General features: G+C 46.0%; 1 protein-coding gene across 6 annotated transcripts in view; it reads left to right on the forward strand.

Annotated features, from left to right (window-relative positions):
• Positions 1-5: 5 nt before the first annotated feature.
• CDC45 (cell division cycle 45) overlaps positions 6-20942 on the forward strand; it is a 41613-nt gene continuing 20676 nt past the window's right edge. For 2 of the 6 annotated variants that reach the window (XM_032139692.2, XM_058431327.1), the window contains exons 1-10: positions 10-260; positions 516-710; positions 831-890; positions 1633-1725; positions 3347-3484; positions 4517-4660; positions 15300-15355; positions 16951-16999; positions 18367-18428; positions 20087-20137. In XM_032139692.2, the coding sequence (XP_031995583.1) occupies positions 660-710; positions 831-890; positions 1633-1725; positions 3347-3484; positions 4517-4660; positions 15300-15355; positions 16951-16999; positions 18367-18428; positions 20087-20137 (704 nt within the window). In that variant the 5' untranslated portion in view covers positions 10-260; positions 516-659. Of the gene's footprint in view, positions 261-515; positions 711-830; positions 891-1632; positions 1726-3346; positions 3485-4516; positions 4661-15299; positions 15356-15479; positions 15576-16950; positions 17000-18366; positions 18429-20086; positions 20138-20942 lie in introns of all 6 variants that reach the window. The other 4 variants (XM_058431329.1, XM_058431328.1, XM_058431325.1 and 1 more) reach the window with 4 other exon arrangements.

The raw sequence follows: 20942 nt of genomic DNA on the forward strand, positions 1-20942 counted from the left end.
AGCAGAAGCACTAAAATGCCGTTTCGTGATTTATTTCCCCGTTTATGGGTATTTTTTAAAGTTATTTTAAATTACGTGTTGATAGTATTCCCCTCCAGACGAATTTAGTAGGGCCTATTGTCCTTACGACTACACTACCCACAATGCACTACCCAGAATGCCTCTGCTTCAGCCATCGAGGACTCGGGCGGAACTAAGCTACAAATCCTTCTTCAAACCACACCAAAAATCTATTGCAAACGTAAATGCTGCCCCATTCGGTATGTGACTGAGTTTAATGTATGGCTAGACGTATACTTTCCCTGAGGGTTCCCAGTGGGAGGCAGTAGGTTTCTCTTCCCAAAGTAAAGATGTCCGCCGTGCGTCGCGTTTCTGGGTAAGAGCGAGTCAGAGTTGAAGGGGGGCAACAGTGTTTGCGTTCGGCCTCAGAGGTGACGCTTCTTTGGGGGCGGGCTGGAGTTTTCTAGCCGTGAATGGCAGAGTGCTAATGGCCGCCTCCAATGTGGCCCAATCAGAAAGAAAGGAAGGCTGGGAACTAAGAAGCTATTGGTTGGTGATCCCTGGACCAATCGGAGGAGCCGTGATTTGGCGGGAGTCTTGACCGCCGCCTGGGCTCTTGGTACCTCAGCGCTAGCGCCAGGCGTCCGGCCGCCGTGGCGATGTTCGTGTCCGATTTCCGCAAAGAGTTCTACGAGGTGGTCCAGAGCCAGGTGACGCCAAGGCCTTGCCGGTGGGGAAGGGATGAGGGGGAGCGGCCGTGGGTGACCGGGAGGCAGGGGAGAGCCGGGGTTCGGGTCGCCGCGTTCAGCCGGTCTGCTCTTCCCCCATAGAGGGTCCTTCTCTTCGTGGCCTCGGACGTGGATGCTCTGTGTGCGTGCAAGATCCTTCAGGTGAGTTCTGCGGACCCTAGGAGGGCGGGGCCGGCCCGAGAGGTGAGGGTGCTGCGTGGGGGCGCAGGGCGGGCCGAGTGTCAGGACGGGGGCTGAGGGCTTAGGGCTTAGGGTGGGAGAGGGAGCAGGGCAGGAGGTGAGCAGCAAGTGAGAGGAGCGAGACTCGGAGGAGAGGTTGCCTCCCTGTCCCAACGGTATGGGGTGGGATAAAGGATTAAGTAAAAGGTAAAGAGACTGGTTTGTATTTTTGCAATAAGCTATTAATTTTAATAGGTGAACAAAGCAGTTACATTTGGGGGAAACTTTGGATCTGTAGTGGCCTCTCAAATGGGGGATTTGAGAGAGAGGAATCTGTGACAACTGTGGGTATAGTCGTGTCATAGGTGTTGCTGGCAATATGGGAGCCCCTAGTCTATTAGGGAAGATCGTTAGTTTGGTTTTGAATAGGGCATAGTATTTATGTTGTTTTGGTCAGGCCCTTGGATCAGGAACTTTTCAGAAGGCCTGGAAGTTAAATCAGCATTTCTCCCCGATGTTTTACTTTGGTAATTTGCAAAATTCACAGAATGGTGTGGTAAACGCTCATATCCCTAGCACCTAACTTTTCCTGTAAGCATTTCACTAACTTTAATGTTATCCCGTGTCTTTTGTCTCTCAACCAGTCTAATCTTCCTCAGTTTCTTTTCAAGGTAAATTGCTAATGTCCTAAATAAGATAGGCTTTGAAAACACTCTCTCTCCAGGCCTTGTTCCAGTGTGACCACGTGCAATATACGCTGGTTCCAGTTTCTGGGTGGCAAGAACTTGAAACTGCATTTCTTGAGCATAAAGAACAGGTATTGAAGATGCATTTTAGAATAACGTGGCTTTTTACTCAATTGTAATTTCTTGACACAGCATTCTGTTTCCACGATAGATTAAGTGTGTATTTAAATATCAGCTACATTAGGCAGTATGGAAGAGAAAAACATGCTGTATATACTGGTGACTTACGCCCAAGTTGTAGAAGCAAAATTGACAGCAAAAAAAGATAATGAATGTGTATAGCCCCAACTTTGAACTTGTTTTGCAGAAATTTGATTGTAAGGTGCTTGGAATCTAGCAGTTTTTAATATGGTCTAGTTAAAATTATTTTATTTTATTTTGGTTTACTTATTTTTTTTTTATTTTTTTTGAAATGGAGTCTGGCTCTGTCGCCCAGGCTGGAGTGCAGTGGCACCATCTCAGCTCACTGCAAGCTCGGTCTCCTGGGTTCATGCCATTCTTCTGCCTCAGCCTCCTGAGTAGCTGGGACTACAGGTGCCCGCCACTACACCCGGCTAATGTTTTTGTATTTTTAGTAGAGACGGGGTTTCACCATGTTAGCCAGGATGGTCTCGATCTCCTGACCTCGTGATCTGCCCACCTCCGAAAGTGCTGGGATTACAGGCATGAGCCGCCACTCCCAACTTTTATTTATTTATTTTTGAGACAGAATCTCGCTCTGTCACCCAGGCTGGAGTGTCATGGTGCAATCTTGGCTCACTGCAACCTCCGCCTTCTGGGTTCAAGCGATTCTCCTGCCTCAGCCTCCTAACTAGCTGGGATTACAAGTGCCCACCACCACGCCTGGCTAATTTTTGTATTTCTAGTAGAGACGGGGTTTCGCCACATTGGCCAGGCTGGTCTCAAACTCCTGACCTCAAGTGATCCGCCTGCCTCAGCCTCCCAAAGTGCTGGAATTAGTTAAAATTATTTTAGAATACACTACTATTTTATATTATTTCTCTGAGAAAATGCATCCTGGTTTCCAACTTAAAATCCAGGAATAAATTTAAACAATAGATGCCAGGATTCCTCCCATCTCTGCATGGGGCCAAATGAGAGATGGAACATTGTACACCCCACAGAGAGGGGATGGGACATGGAAGAGGGTCCCTGGAGTCCCTAGCCATATCTAGGATTGTTTTGGCAGAGACAAATTCTCTCTTGGTGTTCCTGTTATTATGTCAAGGACCTGCACCAGCTTGGTATTCATAAGGAAAGAACATGCCATAGTGATAGAGTATGATAAAGGACTTAATATGTAAGTACCCATAAAGTATTTGCTAAAAACTTAAACCTGTACAATGCCATCAGCCTGGAGAGGCACGCAGCATAGTACTGTGAGGTCTGGAGAGACACGGTCACGTACTTGAAGTCTTGGTCTGCTTCTCATTAGTTTCTTGAGCCTGTCCATGAGACTTGGGCTTGCTGAGTCTCAGCGTGCTCTGGGAGCCCCAGGGCCCACCCTGCTGTGTCACCATGCTAAAGCACTTAGCATGCCAGCCTGGCCGTTTTTTGGAGTCCCTTGCCACGTGGGCCTCGCCACATGTCGGGGACGTAGTGAGTTTAAGCAGAACAACTCAGAGGCTTAGTGATGAAGGGAAAGGGGCCTCCTCGATATAGCTACTTTACAATATCTTCCTTTTTTTCCAGTTTCGTTATTTTATTCTCATAAACTGTGGAGCTAATGTAGACCTATTGGATATTCTTCAACCTGATGAAGACACTATATTCTTTGTGTGTGACACCCATAGGCCAGTCAATGTCGTCAATGTATACAACGATACCCAGGTACTTTTTGTGCTATGCCCTCAAACTGTCTGTACTTTTTATGCCATGTACAATGTCTCACCTGGTGTTCTTGGTAAGGCATGTGTCTGACTACCCTGTGGGACTGGGAACAGCCTGAACACAAAAACTTGGTCTTTGTCATCTTTTTTTTTTTTTTTTTTAAAGAGATAGGCTGGAGTACACTGGCACAATCATGGCTCACTGCGCCTCAAACTCCTGGGTTCAACTGACTCTTCCTGCCTCAGCCTCCTTAGTAGGTGGGACTACAGGCACACGCCACCACGCCCAGCAAATATTTGTTGTTATTTTTGTTGAAATGGAGTCTTGGGCCAGGCGCGGTGGCTCACGCCTGTAATCCCAGCACTTTGGGAGGCCGAGGCGGGCGGATCACGAGGTCAGAAGATTGAGACCATCCTGGCTAACATGGTGAAACCCTGTCTCTACTAAAAATACAAAAAATTAGCCGGGCGTAGTGGTGGGCGCCTGTAGTCCCAGCTACTCAGGAGGCTGAGGCAGGAGAATGGTATGAACCCGGGAGGCAGAGCTTGCAGTGAGACGAGATCGTGCCACTGCACTCCAGCCTGGGCGACAGAGCAAGACTCCGTCTCCAAAAAAAAAAGAAAAGAAAAGAAAAATCAGCCTGGAGTTGCTTTTAGACAGGAGTTTTAGTCACTTAGGGGTTACACATCTTCATGTCGTATATCAGAGACCAAGTTGTGGGGCGTTCATTTTATTGGTGTATGATATAAGAGGATGCTGTGTTTCCAGACTTAAGTAGACTAGATGGTTCTCAATTGTTTTCAGATTTTCATAATTTCTGCATACCACGTGTGGTGTAACTCTGGTGCTTCACTGGTAATGAAAACAAGAGAATTCCTTAGAAGCCTGGAACTCTTGTTAAATAGGTAGCTATTTGTATGAACAGGAAACTGAGTCAGCTTATTAGGAAATGATAAGACTCTGCAGAAGAACATATTGTATAGTTTTCCGTAGAAAGAGGAGAGGCTTAATTCCTTTTTGTTTTGAACTTAGATCAAATTACTCATTAAACAAGATGATGACCTTGAAGTTCCCGCCTATGAAGACATCTTCAGGGATGAAGAGGAGGATGAAGAGCATTCAGGAAATGACAGCGATGGGTCAGAGCCTTCTGAGAAGCGCACACGGTTAGAAGAGGTGAGTTGGGGTCTTTCACAGTAATCCCGGAGAAACTTGCACTCCCAAAGGTCAGAGGTCATCCTGAAGCCTGCCAGGCCGAGGGCAGTGGGAAGTGGAGAAGTTAGCAGGCATGGATGCTGACCCTGGGCTCTGACCTGCTGTCCCCTGGTTATGTGGCCTCAGGCAGGTTACTGGACTTCCCTAAATAGTGGCTTATCTGTCCAATAGGATCCTGTCAGAAGAAATGAAGTTTAAGACAGCTCAGCTCTGCAGCTAGATAGCAAAAAAATAATGTAGAGAAGCAATAAATAGTGCAACCCCCACCCCTTCCTTTTCTACTGTCTTCTAGCATCACTTACTGTGCAGTCACTGCAGAGGAGCAATGTGGGTCTGCATCCCTTGGCCAGGCCCAGTCCCAGACAATTACTCCAGGGGAGGTATCTTTCATGTGGAGATACAAATGGTTTTCACCAGGTGGACCTTGGGTCTGAGCTGCTTAGTGATCTGGGGCTGGGCCCAGTGGCCTACCCACCACTACAGCTTCTGCAAGATGTAAAATCACAGGCAGAAGGTGGTTGTTCCCATAGCACGAAGGGCCATGTGATGCTTTTGAAGATGCCCTCTGGCTCCTGATCTTGGTGTGTGACCTAGAATTTGCCCCCATAATGTTCTAGGGTCTTCCCTTCATCCTCAGCCTGACATTTCCCAGTAATGTGCTTTTGGGAAGCCTTTCTGAGCCATATTTGAGATGTTCAAGACATTCTCCATTTGGGGAAGGGGCAATGCCCTTCAAACTGAGGCATGCTTCTCTCTTCTTTCTCACCTTTGTCACCCCTTTCACTAGGTTTGGGTGTCTCATAGGGAACCTCTTGGACCTACTCTTATATTTTCTTACCTCTTACCCAGCTTTTTGTTCTATTTTTTGGAAGACCTTTTTTTTTTTTTTTTTTTTTTCTTTTTTTTTCCCCCCAGACAGGGTCTCTCTCTGTTTCCCAGGCTGGCCTCAAACTTCTGGGCTCACTCGATCTTCCCACTTCAGCCTCCCAAGTAGCTGAGACTAAGCACATGCCACTACACTCAGCTTGGTCTTTATCTTCTAATCTTTGATTTGTGAGGAGTCCTTTTTGTTCTCTGAATGTTTTTTTTATATAGCATTCTTTTAACTATTGATGAGCTGCATTTCACTGGTTCCCAAATGTCAGTATCCAATGGGATTTCCCGGGAAACAGTCATGTTCTATGGATAAGTCTTGGAATTTTCCACTCTGACTAATAAACAAATATTTTTTAAGCACTTACTATATGCCAGGTACCAGTTAGGCCCTGGGGTGCGGGGATGAGAGCAAAGTCCTGCCTTTGCAAAGCTTTCCATTGTGGGAGACAGATACTGATCATGTAAATGAACACAATTAGGGACAGCTTTCAGGTACCAAACATGAGTTAGTGGGGGATGGAGCCAGGAGGATTCCTGGGCAGAGCATCCATAGACCCTGCGGCTCTGAGGTGGGAAGGAAAGTTTCAAGGAAGGCTCGGCCAGCAGTGCCAAAGGAACAGGCAAATGAGAACAGACCAGTGGGTTTGGCAACAAAGAGAAGGAGTCTTGATGAGATACAAGAAAATATCAGTGTTTCCTTTTACATACTTAACACATCAATTTGGAATCAGTGTTTGTAAATGTTTAACATAATATTCATGGAATGTAATAGGCATAATTTCCCACCAAGTTTTTATTTTGAGATTTTTTGAAATATGTACAGTGGTTGAAAGGATAGTACAGTGAATATCCATATACCTTCAATCTAGAGTCAACAGTGGATCATGACTGTAGGCGGTCTCAGCTACTTGGGAGGCCAAGGCAGGAGGATTGATGAAGCCCAGGAATTCGAGAACAGCCTGGGCAACATGAAGAGACCCTGTGTCAAAAAAAACAAAAACAGTTTTTCACATTTGCCACATTTGCTTTCTCTCTATGTATTCTTTTTTCTGTATCATTTGAGAATAGGTTGCAGAAACTGTGATATTCTTTTTTTTTTTTTTATTTTTTTTTCTTGAGATGGAGTCTCACTCTGTCACTGAGGCTGGGGTGCAGTGGCACGATCTTGGCTCCCTTCAACCTCTGTCTTCTGGGTTCAAGTGATTCTCCTGCCTCAGCCTCCCAAGTAGCTAGGATTACAGGCATGCACTGCCACACCCAGCCAGAAACCATGATATTCTACACATTCTTTCATAAGCAGCTCCTAAGAATAAGGACATTCTTCCCCATAAACACAATGCCATTGTCATACATAAGAAATGAATAATATCCTAATATCATGTAATATTCGGCCCATATTCAGGTCTCTTTAATTGTCCTCAAAATATATTTTGCAGCTATTTTTATTTCTGAACTATTCTCCAATCAAGGTTAACACGTTTAGCTATTTCTCTTTACTGTCTTTTTTTTTTTTTTTTTTTTTTTTTTTTTGAGACGGAGTCTTTCTCTGTCCCCCAGGCTGGAGTGCGGTGGCGCGATCTCAGCTCACCGCAACCTCCACCTCCTGGATTCACGCCATTCTCCTGCCTCAGCCTCCCGAGTAGCTGGGACCACAGGCGCCCACCAACACGCCCGGCTAATTTTTTTGTATTTTTTAGTAGAGACGGGGTTTCACGGTGTTAGCCAGGATGGTCTCGATCTCCTGACCTCGTGATCCACCCGCCTCGGCCTCCCAAAGTGCTGGGATTACAGGCTTGAGCCACCGCGCCCGGCCTCTCTTTACTGTCTTAACCTAGAACCGTACCTTACCTCTTTTTTTCTTTCGTTTTGTTTTTAATGACATTGGATACCAGTCCTCTTTTCTAATATTTACTACTACTTGTTTCTTCATGGAGTACTTCAACTTGCTTCTCTATCCCTGCATTTTCTATGATCTGTAAATTAGGTCTAGAGTGTTGATTTTAACAACATAAAGCATTCTTGAGAAGAATACTTTTTATATGATTACAACCTGTGCATGATTTATAACTAAGTATGTGTATATTAGAGGTATATATATTTTTTTTGAGACAGAGTCTCGCTCTGTCGCCCAGGCTGGAGTGCAGTGGCGCAGTCTCGGCTCACTGCAAGCTCCCTGGTTCATGCCATTCTCCTGCCTCAGCCTTCCAAGTAGCTGGGACTACAGGTGCCCGCCACCACGCCCAGCTAATTTTTTTGTATTTTTAGTAGAGATGGGGTTTCACCGTGTTAGCCAGGATGGTCTTGATCTCCTGACCTCGTGATCCTCCTGCCTCGGCCTCCCAAAGTGCTGGGATTACAGGTGTGAGCCACTGTGCCCGGCCGCTTTTTAGAGGTATATTCTTAGAAATATTTTTACCAGCCTGGCGTTGGTGGCTCAAGCCTGTAATCCCAGCACTTTGGGAGGCCGAGGTGGGCAGATCACCTGAGGTCAGGAGTTTGAGACCAGCCTGACCAACATGGAGAAACCCTGTCTCTACTAAATACAAAAATTAGCCAGGAGCAATGGCAGATGCCGGTAATCTCAGCTACTCGAGAGGCTGAGGCAGGAGAATTGCTTGAACTTGGGAGGCAGAGGTTGCAGTGAGCCAAGATCACACCACTGCACTCCAGCCTGGGCGACAGAGCAATACTCTGTCTCAAAAAAAAAAAAAAAAAAAGAAAATATTTTTACCAGACTGGACAACATAGCAAGACACTGTCTCTACAAAAAAATAAAAATTAGCCAGGCATGGTGGCACGGTCCCATAGGCCCAGCTACTTGGGAGGCTAGAGTGGGAGGATGCCTTGAGACCAGGAGGTTGGTTGAGGCTGCAGTGATCCATGATCACATCACTGCACTCCAGCCTGGGCAACAGAGCAAGACCTCATCTCTTAATGAAATATTTTTATCAATAGGGGTGCACATTCAAAGAGGTTTAGAGACAATAGTTTATAAATAATTATTTTAAGGAGTTCTGCTATAGGCCAGGTGTGGTGGCTCACGCCTGTAATCCCAGCACTTTGGGAGGCTGAGGCGGGTGAATCACGAGGTCAAGAGATTGAGACCATCCTGCTAACACGGTGAAACCCCATCTCTACTAAAAATACAAAAAATTCCCCGGGCATGGTGACAGGCACTTGTAGTCCCAGCTACTCAGGAGGCTGAGGCAGGAGGATGGCATGAATCCTGGAAGGAGAGCTTGCAGTGAGCTGAGATCCACCACTGCACTCCAGCCTGGGCAACAGAGCAAGACTCCGTCTCAAAAAAAAAAAAAAAAATTCTGCTATAAAGAAAAGGTGAGACATGGGGTCAAGAATCATTTTTGCTTGTCTTTTAAAGGTTGGATGTTAGAGCTGGACCCCAGCAAAGATGAGATTCCGCTATAAAAATAACCATAATTATACTTAATCTATAGGTGCTATAATATCGTGGCTCAGGTCACGGGTTTCAAATTTTGTATCTGCTATAACAGCTTTGTGACTGTAGGCAAGTGACTTAACCTCTGTGTGCCGTTGTAAAATAAGGAGAATAACTAGACTTAATTGTTTTGGCTCCTACTGATGTTTAACAAATTACTCCAGAACCTAGCACCTTAAAACAACCTTTTCCTTATGCTCATGGATTTTGTAAGTTAGGAATTTGGGCAGAGCCCAGCGAGGATGACATTTTTTTGCTCTGTGATATCTGGGCCCTCAGGTGGGGACTCAATGGTTAAGAACTGGAAGCATGGCTCAGACACCTGCTGGGAAGGCTCCAAACCAGGACTACTGAGCCAAGCACCTGCAGGGTCTTTCCATTGCATGTGACTTCCTTACAACATGACTGCTCAGGCTTCCAGCATGAATATTCCAGTCACCCAGGCAGCCACTGCATGGCTCTCCCGACCAGCCTTGGAGTACCTCAGCATCCTGTAGCCACAAGGGAGGGGACAGGACCCCACCATGCATTGTGGCAGGGTCAAAGAAGTCTCAGGCTGTGGGAATTTTGTTACTTTATTGAGGCATAATGTCTACACAATTCACTAGGTGGTACAATTCAATGAGATTTAACAAATGTATAAAGATGCAACCACCATCCCACCATGATAGAGAACAATTCCATTACCCGCAAAAAGTTTCCTCACCAGGACCATGGCTTTTTTTTAATTAAAGTTTTTCTTTTGAGATAATTATAGATTCACATGTAGTTGTAAGAAGTAATATAGAGAGATCACTTATATACTTTGCCCAGCTTCCCCCAGTGGTAAAATCCTGTAGTATAGTATCACAGTCAGGATGGGAGGCTGAGGCAGCGGATTGCTTGAGCGCAGGAGTTGGAGACCAGCCTGGGCAAAATGGCAAAACCCTGTCTCTACAAAAACTACAAAAATTACCCAGGTGTGGTGGTGCACACCTATGGTCCCAGCTACTCAGGAGGCTGAGGTGGAAGAATCACCTGAGCCCAGTAAGTCGAGGCTGCAGTGAGCTGTGAGCGCACGACTGCATTCCAACCTGGGCAACAGTGTGAGACTATTTCTAAAGAAAAGAAAGTCTCCTTTCTAAATGTATAAATCATGTGATTTTTCAGTTGGCACTCTAAAGGTTAGAAATCACTGTGAAAGTTCTGCCAGAAACTGAATATGTCTATTCCATATATGTATTCAGAAACCGCCAAAATAACCCATGGGTATTGCTTAAAAAAAAAAAAAAAGAAAAAGATACAGAACATTTCCACTGTAAGGATCCCTCTGTTGCCCTTTTATAGCCACACCCACTTGTCTACTGCCTGGTAACCACTAGAGAGCTCCATTTTTGTAATTTCACTTCAACAATATTATGGAAATGGAAATGGAATTATACAGTATGTAGCCTTTTGGGATTGGCTTTTTTTCGCTCTGCATAATTCTTGGAGATTCATGCATGTTTGCTTGTATCAATGGCTCATTCCTTTTTTCGTCCATCAGCATTGTGCACTTTTCAGTGTATACATTTTCTGTTTTTGTTAGATTTATACCTATATAAAAACAAACAATTTTTATTATTTCTACGTACTAGCCATAAATACATGGACACCAAAATTTAAAATACAATATCATTTGCAGTCAGTCAAAAAAATACATACTCTGCTGTTGTTGGGTAGAGTGTTTTAGAAATGTCACTTACATACTGAGAGTTGGTGGTGGTGTTGAGTTCTGTTGGCTTGCTGCTTTTCTGGCTAGTAATACTTTCAACTCTTCAGAAAGGGACATTGAAGACCCCAACTCTGATTATAGATTTGTTTGTTTCGCCTTTCAGTTCTATCACTTTTTACTTCACGTATTTATAGCTTTCTTGTGCACACACATTTAGGATTGTGGTGTCCTTTTGGTGGATTGACCCTTTCATTCACTTAGTGTCCCACTCTGTCTCTGGTAATTTGCTTTGCTCTGAAGTGTGATTTATCTGATATTAATATTGCCACTCCTGCTTTCCTTTGATTAATGTTTACATGATATATCTTTTCACATTCTTTAGTTTCATTCTGCCTGTATTGTTACATTTGCAGTGAATTTTTTAAAACAGCATACAGTTGGGTCATATTTTTAAATCATGTTTTTTAAAGCCATTCTCTATGTCTTAATTGATAAACTTAGCTCACTTACATTTATTTTAGTTATTGACATGTTAGGGCTTAAGTCTGACATTTTCTGTTTCCTGGTCTCTGTTTTTTTTTATTCTATTTTCTTTTTCTTTTTTCTTTTTTATTTTTTTGAGATGGAGTTTCGCTCTTGTTGCCCAGGCTGGAGTGCAGTGGCGTGATCTTGGCTCACTGCAACCTCTGCCTCCCAGGTTCAAGCGATTCTCCTGCCTCAGCCTCCCGAGTAGCTGGGACTACAGGCACGTGCCACCACACCCAGCTAATTTTTTGTATTTTTAGTAGAGATGGGGTTTCACCTTGTTGGGCAGGCTGGCCTCAAACTCCTGACCTCAGGTGATCCGCCCACCTCAGCCTCCCAAAGTGCTGGGATTACAGGCGTGAGCCACTGCATCCAGCCTGTTTTCTTTCTTTTTCTTTCCTCTAGTGTTTGTGAGTCTATCTCCTTGTATAGATTTTTTTAGTGGTTGTTTCAGGTGATTACATTACATATCCATAACTTATCACAGTTTACTGGTATCATTTTACCAGTTGAGTCACATGTAGAAACCTTGCCTTCTTTTTTTTTTTTTTTTTTTTTTGAGGTGGAGTCTCACTTTGTCACCTAGGCTGGTGTGCAGTGGCACAATCTCAGCTTACTACAACCTCCACCTCTCGGGCTCAAGCAGTACTCCTGCCTCAGCCTCCCGAGTAGCTGGGACCCCAGGTGTGCGCCACCATGCCCGGCTAATTTTTGTCTTTTTAGTAGAGATGGATTTCACTATGTTGGCCAGGTTCATCTCAAACTCCTGACCTCAGGTGATCCACCTGCCTCAGCCTCCCAAAGTGCTGGAATTACAAGCATAAGCCACTGTGCCTGGCCTTGTCTTCTCTTAATGTCTTTTACTCTGCCCCATTTATAATATAATTTTCTTAAATATTTCCTCCACATATACAGTGTTATAATTTTTACTTCAGTAATTAAGCATAATTACAAACTCAAGAGGATAAGTAAGGAAAGCCTATTGTATTTACCTCATTTTTGCTTATTGTATTTTTTTCTTCCTTTCCAGTATTATAAGGTTTCTTTTCCATTTCCTTTCTATTTAAGAGTCTCCTTTAACCTTTCGTTTAGGGGAGAGCTGCTGGAGATAAATTCCCTTAGTTTTCCATCTTTGAGAATTTATTGATTTTTTTTTGTTGTTGTTGTTCCTAAAAGATACTTTTACTGGATGTAGAATTCTGGGTTAATACTTCTTTTCTTCCAGCATTTGGAAAATACTGTGCCACTTACTCTGGCTGCCGTGATTTCTCATGAGAAATCGTCTGTCATTCAGGCTTTTTCCCTATCATGAAAGTCTCATTTTTCTTTGGCTGTTTTTGAGATATTTTGGTTTTGTTTGAGTGTTCAGAAGTTTAATTAGGATGTTAGGATGTGTCTTGGTGTGGATTTGTGTCTATCCTATTTGTTTCTCTTATTTTTTTGAGACAGAGTCTTGCCCTGTCGCCCAGGTTGGAATGCAGTGGCACGATCTCAGCTCACTGTAACCTCTACCTCCCATTACCCAGCTTCTTGAATCTGCAAGTTTATGTCTTTTTTTTTTTTTTTTTGAGGCAGAGTCTCACTCTGTCGCCCAGGCTGGAGGACCTGCAACCTCTGCCTCCTGGGTTCAAGCAATTCTGCCTCAGCCTCCTGAGTAGTTGGGATTATAGGCATGTGCCACCATGCCTGGCTACTTTTTTTGTATTTTTAGTAGAGATAAGGTTTTTCCATGTTGGCCAGGCTGGTCTCAAACTCCTGGCCTCAAGCAATCTGCCTGCCTCGGCCTCCCAAAGTGTTGGGATTACAAGTGTGAACCACCACACCCAGCCAGCAGCTTTTGCCAAATTTTCAGCCATTATGTCTTCAAGTGTATTTTGAGTGCACCCTCTTTCTCCTCCTTCAGGGCACTGATGACGTGAATGTTAGCTCTTTTGTTGTAGCCCCACAAGTCCCAGAGGTTCTAGTTTTTTTGGTCTATTTTTTCTCCGTTGTTCGGATTGGGTAATTTCTGTCTTTCTGCCAGTTCACTAATTCTTCCCTCTGTCCCCTTCATTCTGTTCTCGAGCCTATTTGCTGAGTTAATATTCCAGTTGTATTTTTCAGTTTTAAACTTTTTTCTTCATATATATATATATATTTTTTTTTTTTTTTCTTTCTTTCTTTCTTTCTTAAACTTTGTTTAGAACACTTGTCTCTTCTTTAGATCTCTTATTTCTTTGCTGAGGCTTCCTGGCTTTCATTTGTTTCAATTGTTTGTCATTGCTCGTTGAAGCATTTTTATGATGGTGCTTTAAAATCTTGGGCAGATAATTCTAACAACTCTGTCATCTTGATGTTGGCATCGGTGGGTTGTCTTTTTTCATTCATTTTGAGATCATCCTAGTTCTTGGTATGATGAGTGATTTTCAAGTGAAACCAGGAGATTTTTGTATTATGTGATGAGATTTCGTGTCTTCTTTAAGTCTTCTGTTTTAGTTGGCTTTCTCTGACATGGCTCTGGCAAGGAGAGTGAGTGATGCCAGGTAGAGGTAAAAGATCAGGTTCCCCACCTGATGTCTATCACCTGGGGCAGTGAAGGTCCAGGCTTCCCACTTTGCTGCCTCTGATACCCTCCTAGCAGGGAGGGGAGGAATTTCTCATTACTGGAAGGTGGGGGTGGAAGTCTGGGTTCTCCCACCATTGGTTCTCCCACCCAGAGGTGGGGTATGGACTTGTCACCAACCAGCAGGGGTTGCAGTCTCAGTTCCCTCCTTGGCTTCTCTGATACCACCAGACAGAGGGCTTGGGGTGCCTTGCTACAGCTTCGCAAGGATGGGAGCCTAGGCTCCCACTGGGCCTTTGCTGGGGTGGATATGGATGTTCTTGGTGGTGTTGGCTAGAGTAGATGGGCTATTGCCTAAAAGCTTTCTGTCTTGGGAGGCTGCTCCTTCCTAGTCCTTTGACTAGACAGAGCAGGTTTTGTGGGGTTTTTTGTTTTGTTTTGTTTTTTTGTCTCCACCTGTTGGTATTTCTAGGTTGCTGGCTTTTCAGCTCCAAGTCTGGCATATATGAGCCAGAAGGAAAACTCAAGGAACACTGTGTTGTTCCTCATGTCCCAGAGTTCCTAACTGCTCTGACTTCACCTCTACCTTTCAGAGTCTTACTTTGTTTTTTTGTTGTTGTTGTTGTTTGTATGTTTCTGAGGCAGAGTCTTGCTCTGTTACCCAGGCTGGAGTGCAGTGGCACAATCTCGGCTCGCTGCTACCTCCACCTCCTGGGTTCAGGCAGTTCTCCTCCTCAGCCTCCCAAGTAGCTGGGATTACAGGCATGTGCCACCACGCCTGGCTAATTTTTGTATTTTAAGTAGAGACGGGGTTTTACCATGTTGGCCAGCTGGTCTTTAACTCCTGACCTCATGTGATCTGCCTGCCTCTGTCTCCCAAAGTGCTGGGATTACAGGCGTGAGCCACTGTGCCCAGCCTTACTTTGTTTGTCTGATCTATGATGTCGAAGGGTTTTCGGAATATTTAATGAATGTATGGGGAAAAACATATTTACTCCATTTTCCCAGAAGTAGGAGTCTCGGGACCATGGATTTCTAAACCTACCACATTATTCCATGCCTTTGTTGTGAAGATTAAACGAGGTTGTGCCTGTAACATTAGAATAGTTCCTAACGCATGATCGAATATAAGAAATTTAGCTGTCATCCATCCTGATGTGGAAGCTGGTACGAAGTGGATGTGAGCTTACCTTGGATCCCATAGTGCTGTGGGTGACAGCAGCTAGAGTGGATGAACACAGTTTTACCTGGAGCAGGTGCTTGGGAAGCCCCTACTCTTTCTGCCCATGGTGTCTGGAGAGCTGGGAGCCAGAAGGGGTCACAGCCATCCCTTGCCTCCATGCTTCTCTTCCGTAGGAACAGGGTGTGCTCGGGGCACTGGTGTGACCGTGTTCTCTCTCAGGGGTCTGGGCCTACTGACTTCTGCCAAATTGGAACCTTCTTGGGCTGTGGGGATAAATTCCTGGTGCATTTGCTCCACCTTTTGTTCTCTTTGTCCCTATATCAGGAGATAGTGGAGCGAACCATGCGGAGGAGGCAGCGGCAAGAGTGGGAGGCCCGGAGGTGAGTCTGTGCTTCCAGCTGCTCCCAGCACCAGGAGCCCACTTGCCTCGGGGTCTGTAGTGCCATCCATACCTCTGACTTTCTGTCTCAGGATAATTCATTGAGTTTAGAACCTTTGGGCCAGTGGCTCTGGGAGTGAACCTGTGGCCGCTGCATTGGAGAAGAGCTCCAGGTTGTTCCCCGGTCCCATGAGTGACAGGACAGCCCCAAGGTCTCCCAGGTACATGCCATCCATTAGAGACCATGGCCCCGGCTCTTTATTTTTATCAAGTTTTTCCAATGTAGATACTTTGATTTACAAATTATTTATAAGAAGTGCGCTAAAATGAAAATATTGGAAAGGTTATTCTAGCTTGAAGTGAGCATGCAGCAGTGCCCTTGAGGTGGGTCCCAGGGGAAGCCCTTGCTGGATCTGTCATGGAAGGTCTCCCAGGCCATCCAGCTGATGTTCCCCCTGTTTCAGCTGAGGGCATGCACTCCTGCCACTGCCACAGGAGGAAGGCTGCCCCCTCGGATAAGGACAACGTAAGACAGGTGTGGTGGCTCATGCCTGTATTCCCAACACTTTGGGAGGCCCAGGCAGGAGAATCCAGGAGAGTTCAAGGCTGCAGTGAACTATGATTGTGCATTGCACTCCAGCCTGGGTGACAGAGCGAGACCTTATCTCTAAAAACAAACCAGGAAAGGATAATATAAAACCATTTCAGGAAGCATAAGGAAAGAAAAGTGAAAATAACCCATAATCACACTGCCTAATTCAAAGAGATTCTGGGTTTGGATCTCTATTCCTGGGTTATACATACTTGTGCATATTTTACATGATATACATCTGATTTTCCATCTTTCTACTTAATATAACCATTTAAAATAGTTCTGAACAGGCTTTCTAAACAGCCTAGTACTTAATTGGCAATTTCCCTTCTTTTTGAAATGTAGGTTACTTCCAATATTTTGCCATTATAAATAAGGCTTCAGTGACTTACTTTGTGCACACAGCAAGTTTTGTCTTGCTTTTTCCTTGGAATTGTAATTATGGGACAATTTCTCTGAATTGGAATTCTGAACTATACCTCTTTACATCATACATTGCCACTGGCAGTTTGTGTTAATTTCCCAACGTTATACATATACATTCTGCTAGAGTCAATAAGTGGCCAGGTGTTATGGCTCATGCCTATAATCCCAATACTTTGGGAAGCCAAGGTGGAAGGATTGCTTGAGCCCAGGAGTTTGAGACCAACCTGGACAACATAGTGAGACTTTGTCTCTATTAAAATTTTTTTTTTAAATTAGCTGGGTGTAGTGGCACATGCCCGTAGCCCCATCTACTTAGGAGGCTGAGTTAGGAGGATCACTTGAGCCCAGGATGTCAAGGCTGCAGTGAGCTGTGATCACACCACTGCACTTCAGCCTGGGAGACAGAGCAAGAACCTGTCTCAATAAAAAAAAAAACCAAGAGTCAATATGTGAAAACAAATAGTACCATGATTTAATTTGCATTTCATTGAATACTGTCAAGTTTAGCATTTTTCCAAAATATTTGGCTTCCTGTACTGCTACTTCCTGCTGAAGACCTGCATTTTATGTCATTACAGAAGAGACATCCTCTTTGACTACGAGCAGTATGAATATCATGGGACATCGGTAAGTATGAATAGGTGGAACTCACTATAAAGTTCTGACTCCAGGGGTCAGTGTCCTCAAATGTGAAGAAGAAACGTAGATTTTAGAGCCACAAAAGCCTGGTTTGAATCTGAGCTCCATGTCTTCCCCCTGTGTGACCTTGGGCAGGTGTTGCAAGCTCTCTAAGCCTTAAACACCTCCTCCTCTGTAAAGAGAATAATCCTCATTTCAGAGGTAATTATTAAGATGATCGTTTGCACCCAATAGGTGATCAAAGAAGAGCAGCGTTTATTTTTGTTCATCATCAAAAATACAGAATGAGTTTGTACCAGTCTCTGTGCGAGAAGATAAAACGCTATAGACTTATAACGGCCCATCAGTGTGTGTCTTTTACAAAACAGAATTTAGTGTAGAAAACCTACTATGTCGATAGTGTTGAGCAGAGCTCAAGGCCTTAAGGAGCCCTAGAAAATAAGTTTCAATAAAACATCCTGTATTTAGTCTTAGAATTTAATACTGGGACCTTGAACTCTAAGCACCATATTTCCAGTGTCCCTTTTATTGTCAAGGTTCCATTGTCCTTTGAAGGATCATCCTTTTGCTGTCTCTGCTCAGTCCTTGCAAATGGAAAATTCTAAGCAGTTGGTGGGGAGGGTGTTGATGCTCACTTAGAGAAGATACCTCCCTCCAGATATATGGGGCCAGTTCCCTTGGAAATTCTCTCCCTGGAGGAAGCCCGCATTTCATGGCAAAGGGGATCTTTGGGTCTTCTGGTCAGACGCCAGTCTTCCTCAAGGTCTTTTACCAAATAGAGATCCTCTGCTTATGGGAGTTAAATGCTCCAATGTGGACAGCCCTGTTGGAAAGACCCTCCTCACCAGAGGTGCTGAGGCCCCTCCCTCTTTAATATTCAAATAATTGGACCCAGGGCTCTGCCTCACCTGGCCTTCCTGGGAATGTGTTTGAGGATGCCAGCCAAGCAGGAGGAGTGTGCGGATGCAGAGCCAGGAAAATGATGGGGTCTCCTGGCCTTCGGGATTCAGTGCCTGCCTTGGGCATCACTCAGGAACACAGGGAGATGCAAAGAGGCCCCAGCCAGTGCTGCACCCGGGCTGCCCCTATCAAGTGAATTCTTCCCTTGCTACAGGATAAAGTATACAGACAGTAATGATTTTAGCTAGCAAAGGAGTTACTTTCAGTCCTCCTCTTCTGTTTAGTGTACTCATCCCACATGTCGGGCTGGAATCCACCCACATGCCCTGGCCAGGCAGACCCTCCATCCGCAGGGGTTTGCCAGGGCCCTTCTGGCTCAAGTCCAGCCTGGCTGCATGGCCCAGCCCCAGCACGTGCCCCTCCCACGAGCCTTAGACTTCTCTGCTTCCTTACAGTCAGCCATGGTGATGTTTGAGCTAGCTTGGATGCTGTCCAAGGACCTGAATGACATGCTGTGGTACGTAGCCCCTGCGGCAGCTGTGTGGGAGTGTTTGTTGCCTTGGTCAGTGCCACATAAGCAGCTCTGTCCTTCCACAGGGAGAGCGCTTCCCTTGTCCCCACCAGGAGTGTCAGATGCAGCCCCTTTCTGGGAATGTGTGTGATTTTGGTCTTTTTCCTAACTGTGAAGCTCTGGGAGCTTCACGCAAACATGGGACTTGGAGTGTTGGAGATGCAGAAGAAGAGAATACAGTACAGCTTCACCCTCCCCACTCCTGCTGCTCAGCCTGTACTCAGTAAATTCAAGTGGCAGGAGGAGTGTGAGGTTTGAAGGAGGCAGCCTTTGCAGTGGCTCACATCCTTAATCCTACTTCCGTAATCCCAGTACTTTGGGAGGCCGAGACAGGAGCATCACTTGAGTGCAGGAGTTTGAGACTAGCCTGGGCAATGAAGTGAAACCCTGTCTCAAAAAAAAAAAAAACTGGCCGGGTGTGGTGGCTCACCCCTGTAATCCCAGCACTTTGGAAGGTCAGGAATTCGAGACCCACCTGGCCAACATGGTAAAACCCTGTCTCTACCAAAAATAGAAAAAAAAAAAATTAGCCGGGCGTGGTGGTGGGTGCCCGTAATCCTAGCTACTCAGGAGGCTGAGGTAGGAGAATCGCTTGAATCCGGAAGGCAGAGGTTGTAGTGAGCCGAGACTGCGCCATTACACTCCAGCCTGGGCAACAAGAATGAAACTCTGTCTCAAAAATTAGCCAAGTGTCATAGTGTGTACCTGTAGTCCAAGCTACTCAGGAAGCTGAGGTAGGAAGATTTCCTGAGCCCAGAAGTTCAGGGCTGCAATGAGCTACAGTTGTGCCATCGTACTCCAGCCTGGGTGACAGAGTGAGATGCTTTCTGCAGAAAAGGAGGCAGCTCTTGCTAGGCATCCTTGCAGTCCTGTCACATGGTGGCAAAATTTGATGTAGGAAGAACCATCATCCCTCCTCTGAGTCTGCTGTGCGGGCTGCACCTGGCATGACTGAGCACAGTGGGGCCCAGTCACTCTTGCCGTGGGGGGCCGTCATGCTGGGGAAGCCAGGCCTTGCCTGGGTCTCAGGTAAAAGATGAGCCTGAAGATGGGAGCCTCGAAGGCTCACCAGAGGCCTAAACACTGCTACTCTACATCCTGCTACTTTAAGCTGCAGGATGAGTAGATGTGAACACAACTAGGGCCCCCTGTGCTGGAGGCATGTGATATGAGGGGCTCAGAGAGATGAAGTGATACCACGGTCACCAACAGCTCAGCACAGGCCTCTGCCGTGATATTGCATCAACTCCACTTCGAGTGTTGGGGTCAGGAGTGCAGGACAAGAGCAGAGCGTGGCCTGGGAGTGGGCAAGAGTGCTGGCTCCTGTTATAGCTCCCATGGCTGTCCTGGGAGGTTTTCCTCCTCTGAGTACCTAAAGCTCCCACAGTGGCAGACACTGCACTGCGAGGCTCCAGTTACTCTTTTAACCTCTCCACCTCAAGGAGAGAGACCACCTGACTGAGGCAAGCCAGGGTCTGGCCCCACTGGCAGGACATTCCCCAGAGTGCTGAGCTTGGGCCTGTTCCATCATCTCACTCCATCCCCCAGGCCTCATTGAGCCCAGGTGGGCTATAGGCTGGCTCCACTGCCTTCTCTTCCTCCAGGTGGGCCATCGTTGGACTAACGGACCAGTGGGTGCAAGACAAGATCACTCAGTAAGGACACACTCCCTTGCCTTGCAGGGTCAGCCCTGTGCTGTGGCCAGGTGCACAGCCTGACCATAGCCACCAAGTTTTTAGCAGGGTCCCTGTAGGGTCCTGTTGAGAAGTGAGGGCTGGCCCTCCTCCTTGGGCCCACACATTTGTCACTGAGGAAGGGCTAACTGAGTACCAGCCGAGTAACTGTGGCCTTGTGTGGCCTCTTCATCTGGCAGGTAGAGCCAGCCTCCCCAGTTCTCTCCCAGTGCCCTGCTTGTGCTGGGTGCTACTGGCAGGGCCAGGCTTAGAGGCAGGTGCTGAGGTGTGGCCCTTGCAGTAGGTGGGGGGTTGGGGGAAGACAACACAGAAGCAGGTTGGGGGCGGGATGAGAGCCTCTAGTGAGGACCCTGAGTATCGTGCCAAGCAGTAGGGGTTTGACCCCAAAGGTAAGGGGAAGGCTCCAGAGGATTTTAAGGGGTCTGGTGTGAAGCAGAACCCCTTTTGCCCTCAGTGGTGGGCTCCCTATCTGATAGACTGACGGTGAGCTGCAAGGCTGCCTCAGAATGCAGATGCTGCAGGGCGAAGTGGGGGTTGGCTGCTTCTTTCATCCCCGCTAATGCACAAAGTGGCCCATCCTTCTCTAGTGGCCATCAGGCAGAATCTCTTAGGGATTAGCATGGACCTAGACCCCAACATGCTGGTCCTCTCCTAGAGGACCCATGTAGATGTCCCCAAGCTGTCACCTGGCACAGCCCTAGGCACAGCCTCCAATTGGGTGCTGGTCTCCTCATGCAGTTTGAATAGGCCTCATGCCACTATTTCC

This window comes from Hylobates moloch, unplaced genomic scaffold, assembly GCF_009828535.3.
Source record: "Hylobates moloch isolate HMO894 unplaced genomic scaffold, HMol_V3 SCAFFOLD_19, whole genome shotgun sequence".
Lineage (NCBI taxonomy): Eukaryota > Metazoa > Chordata > Mammalia > Primates > Hylobatidae > Hylobates > Hylobates moloch.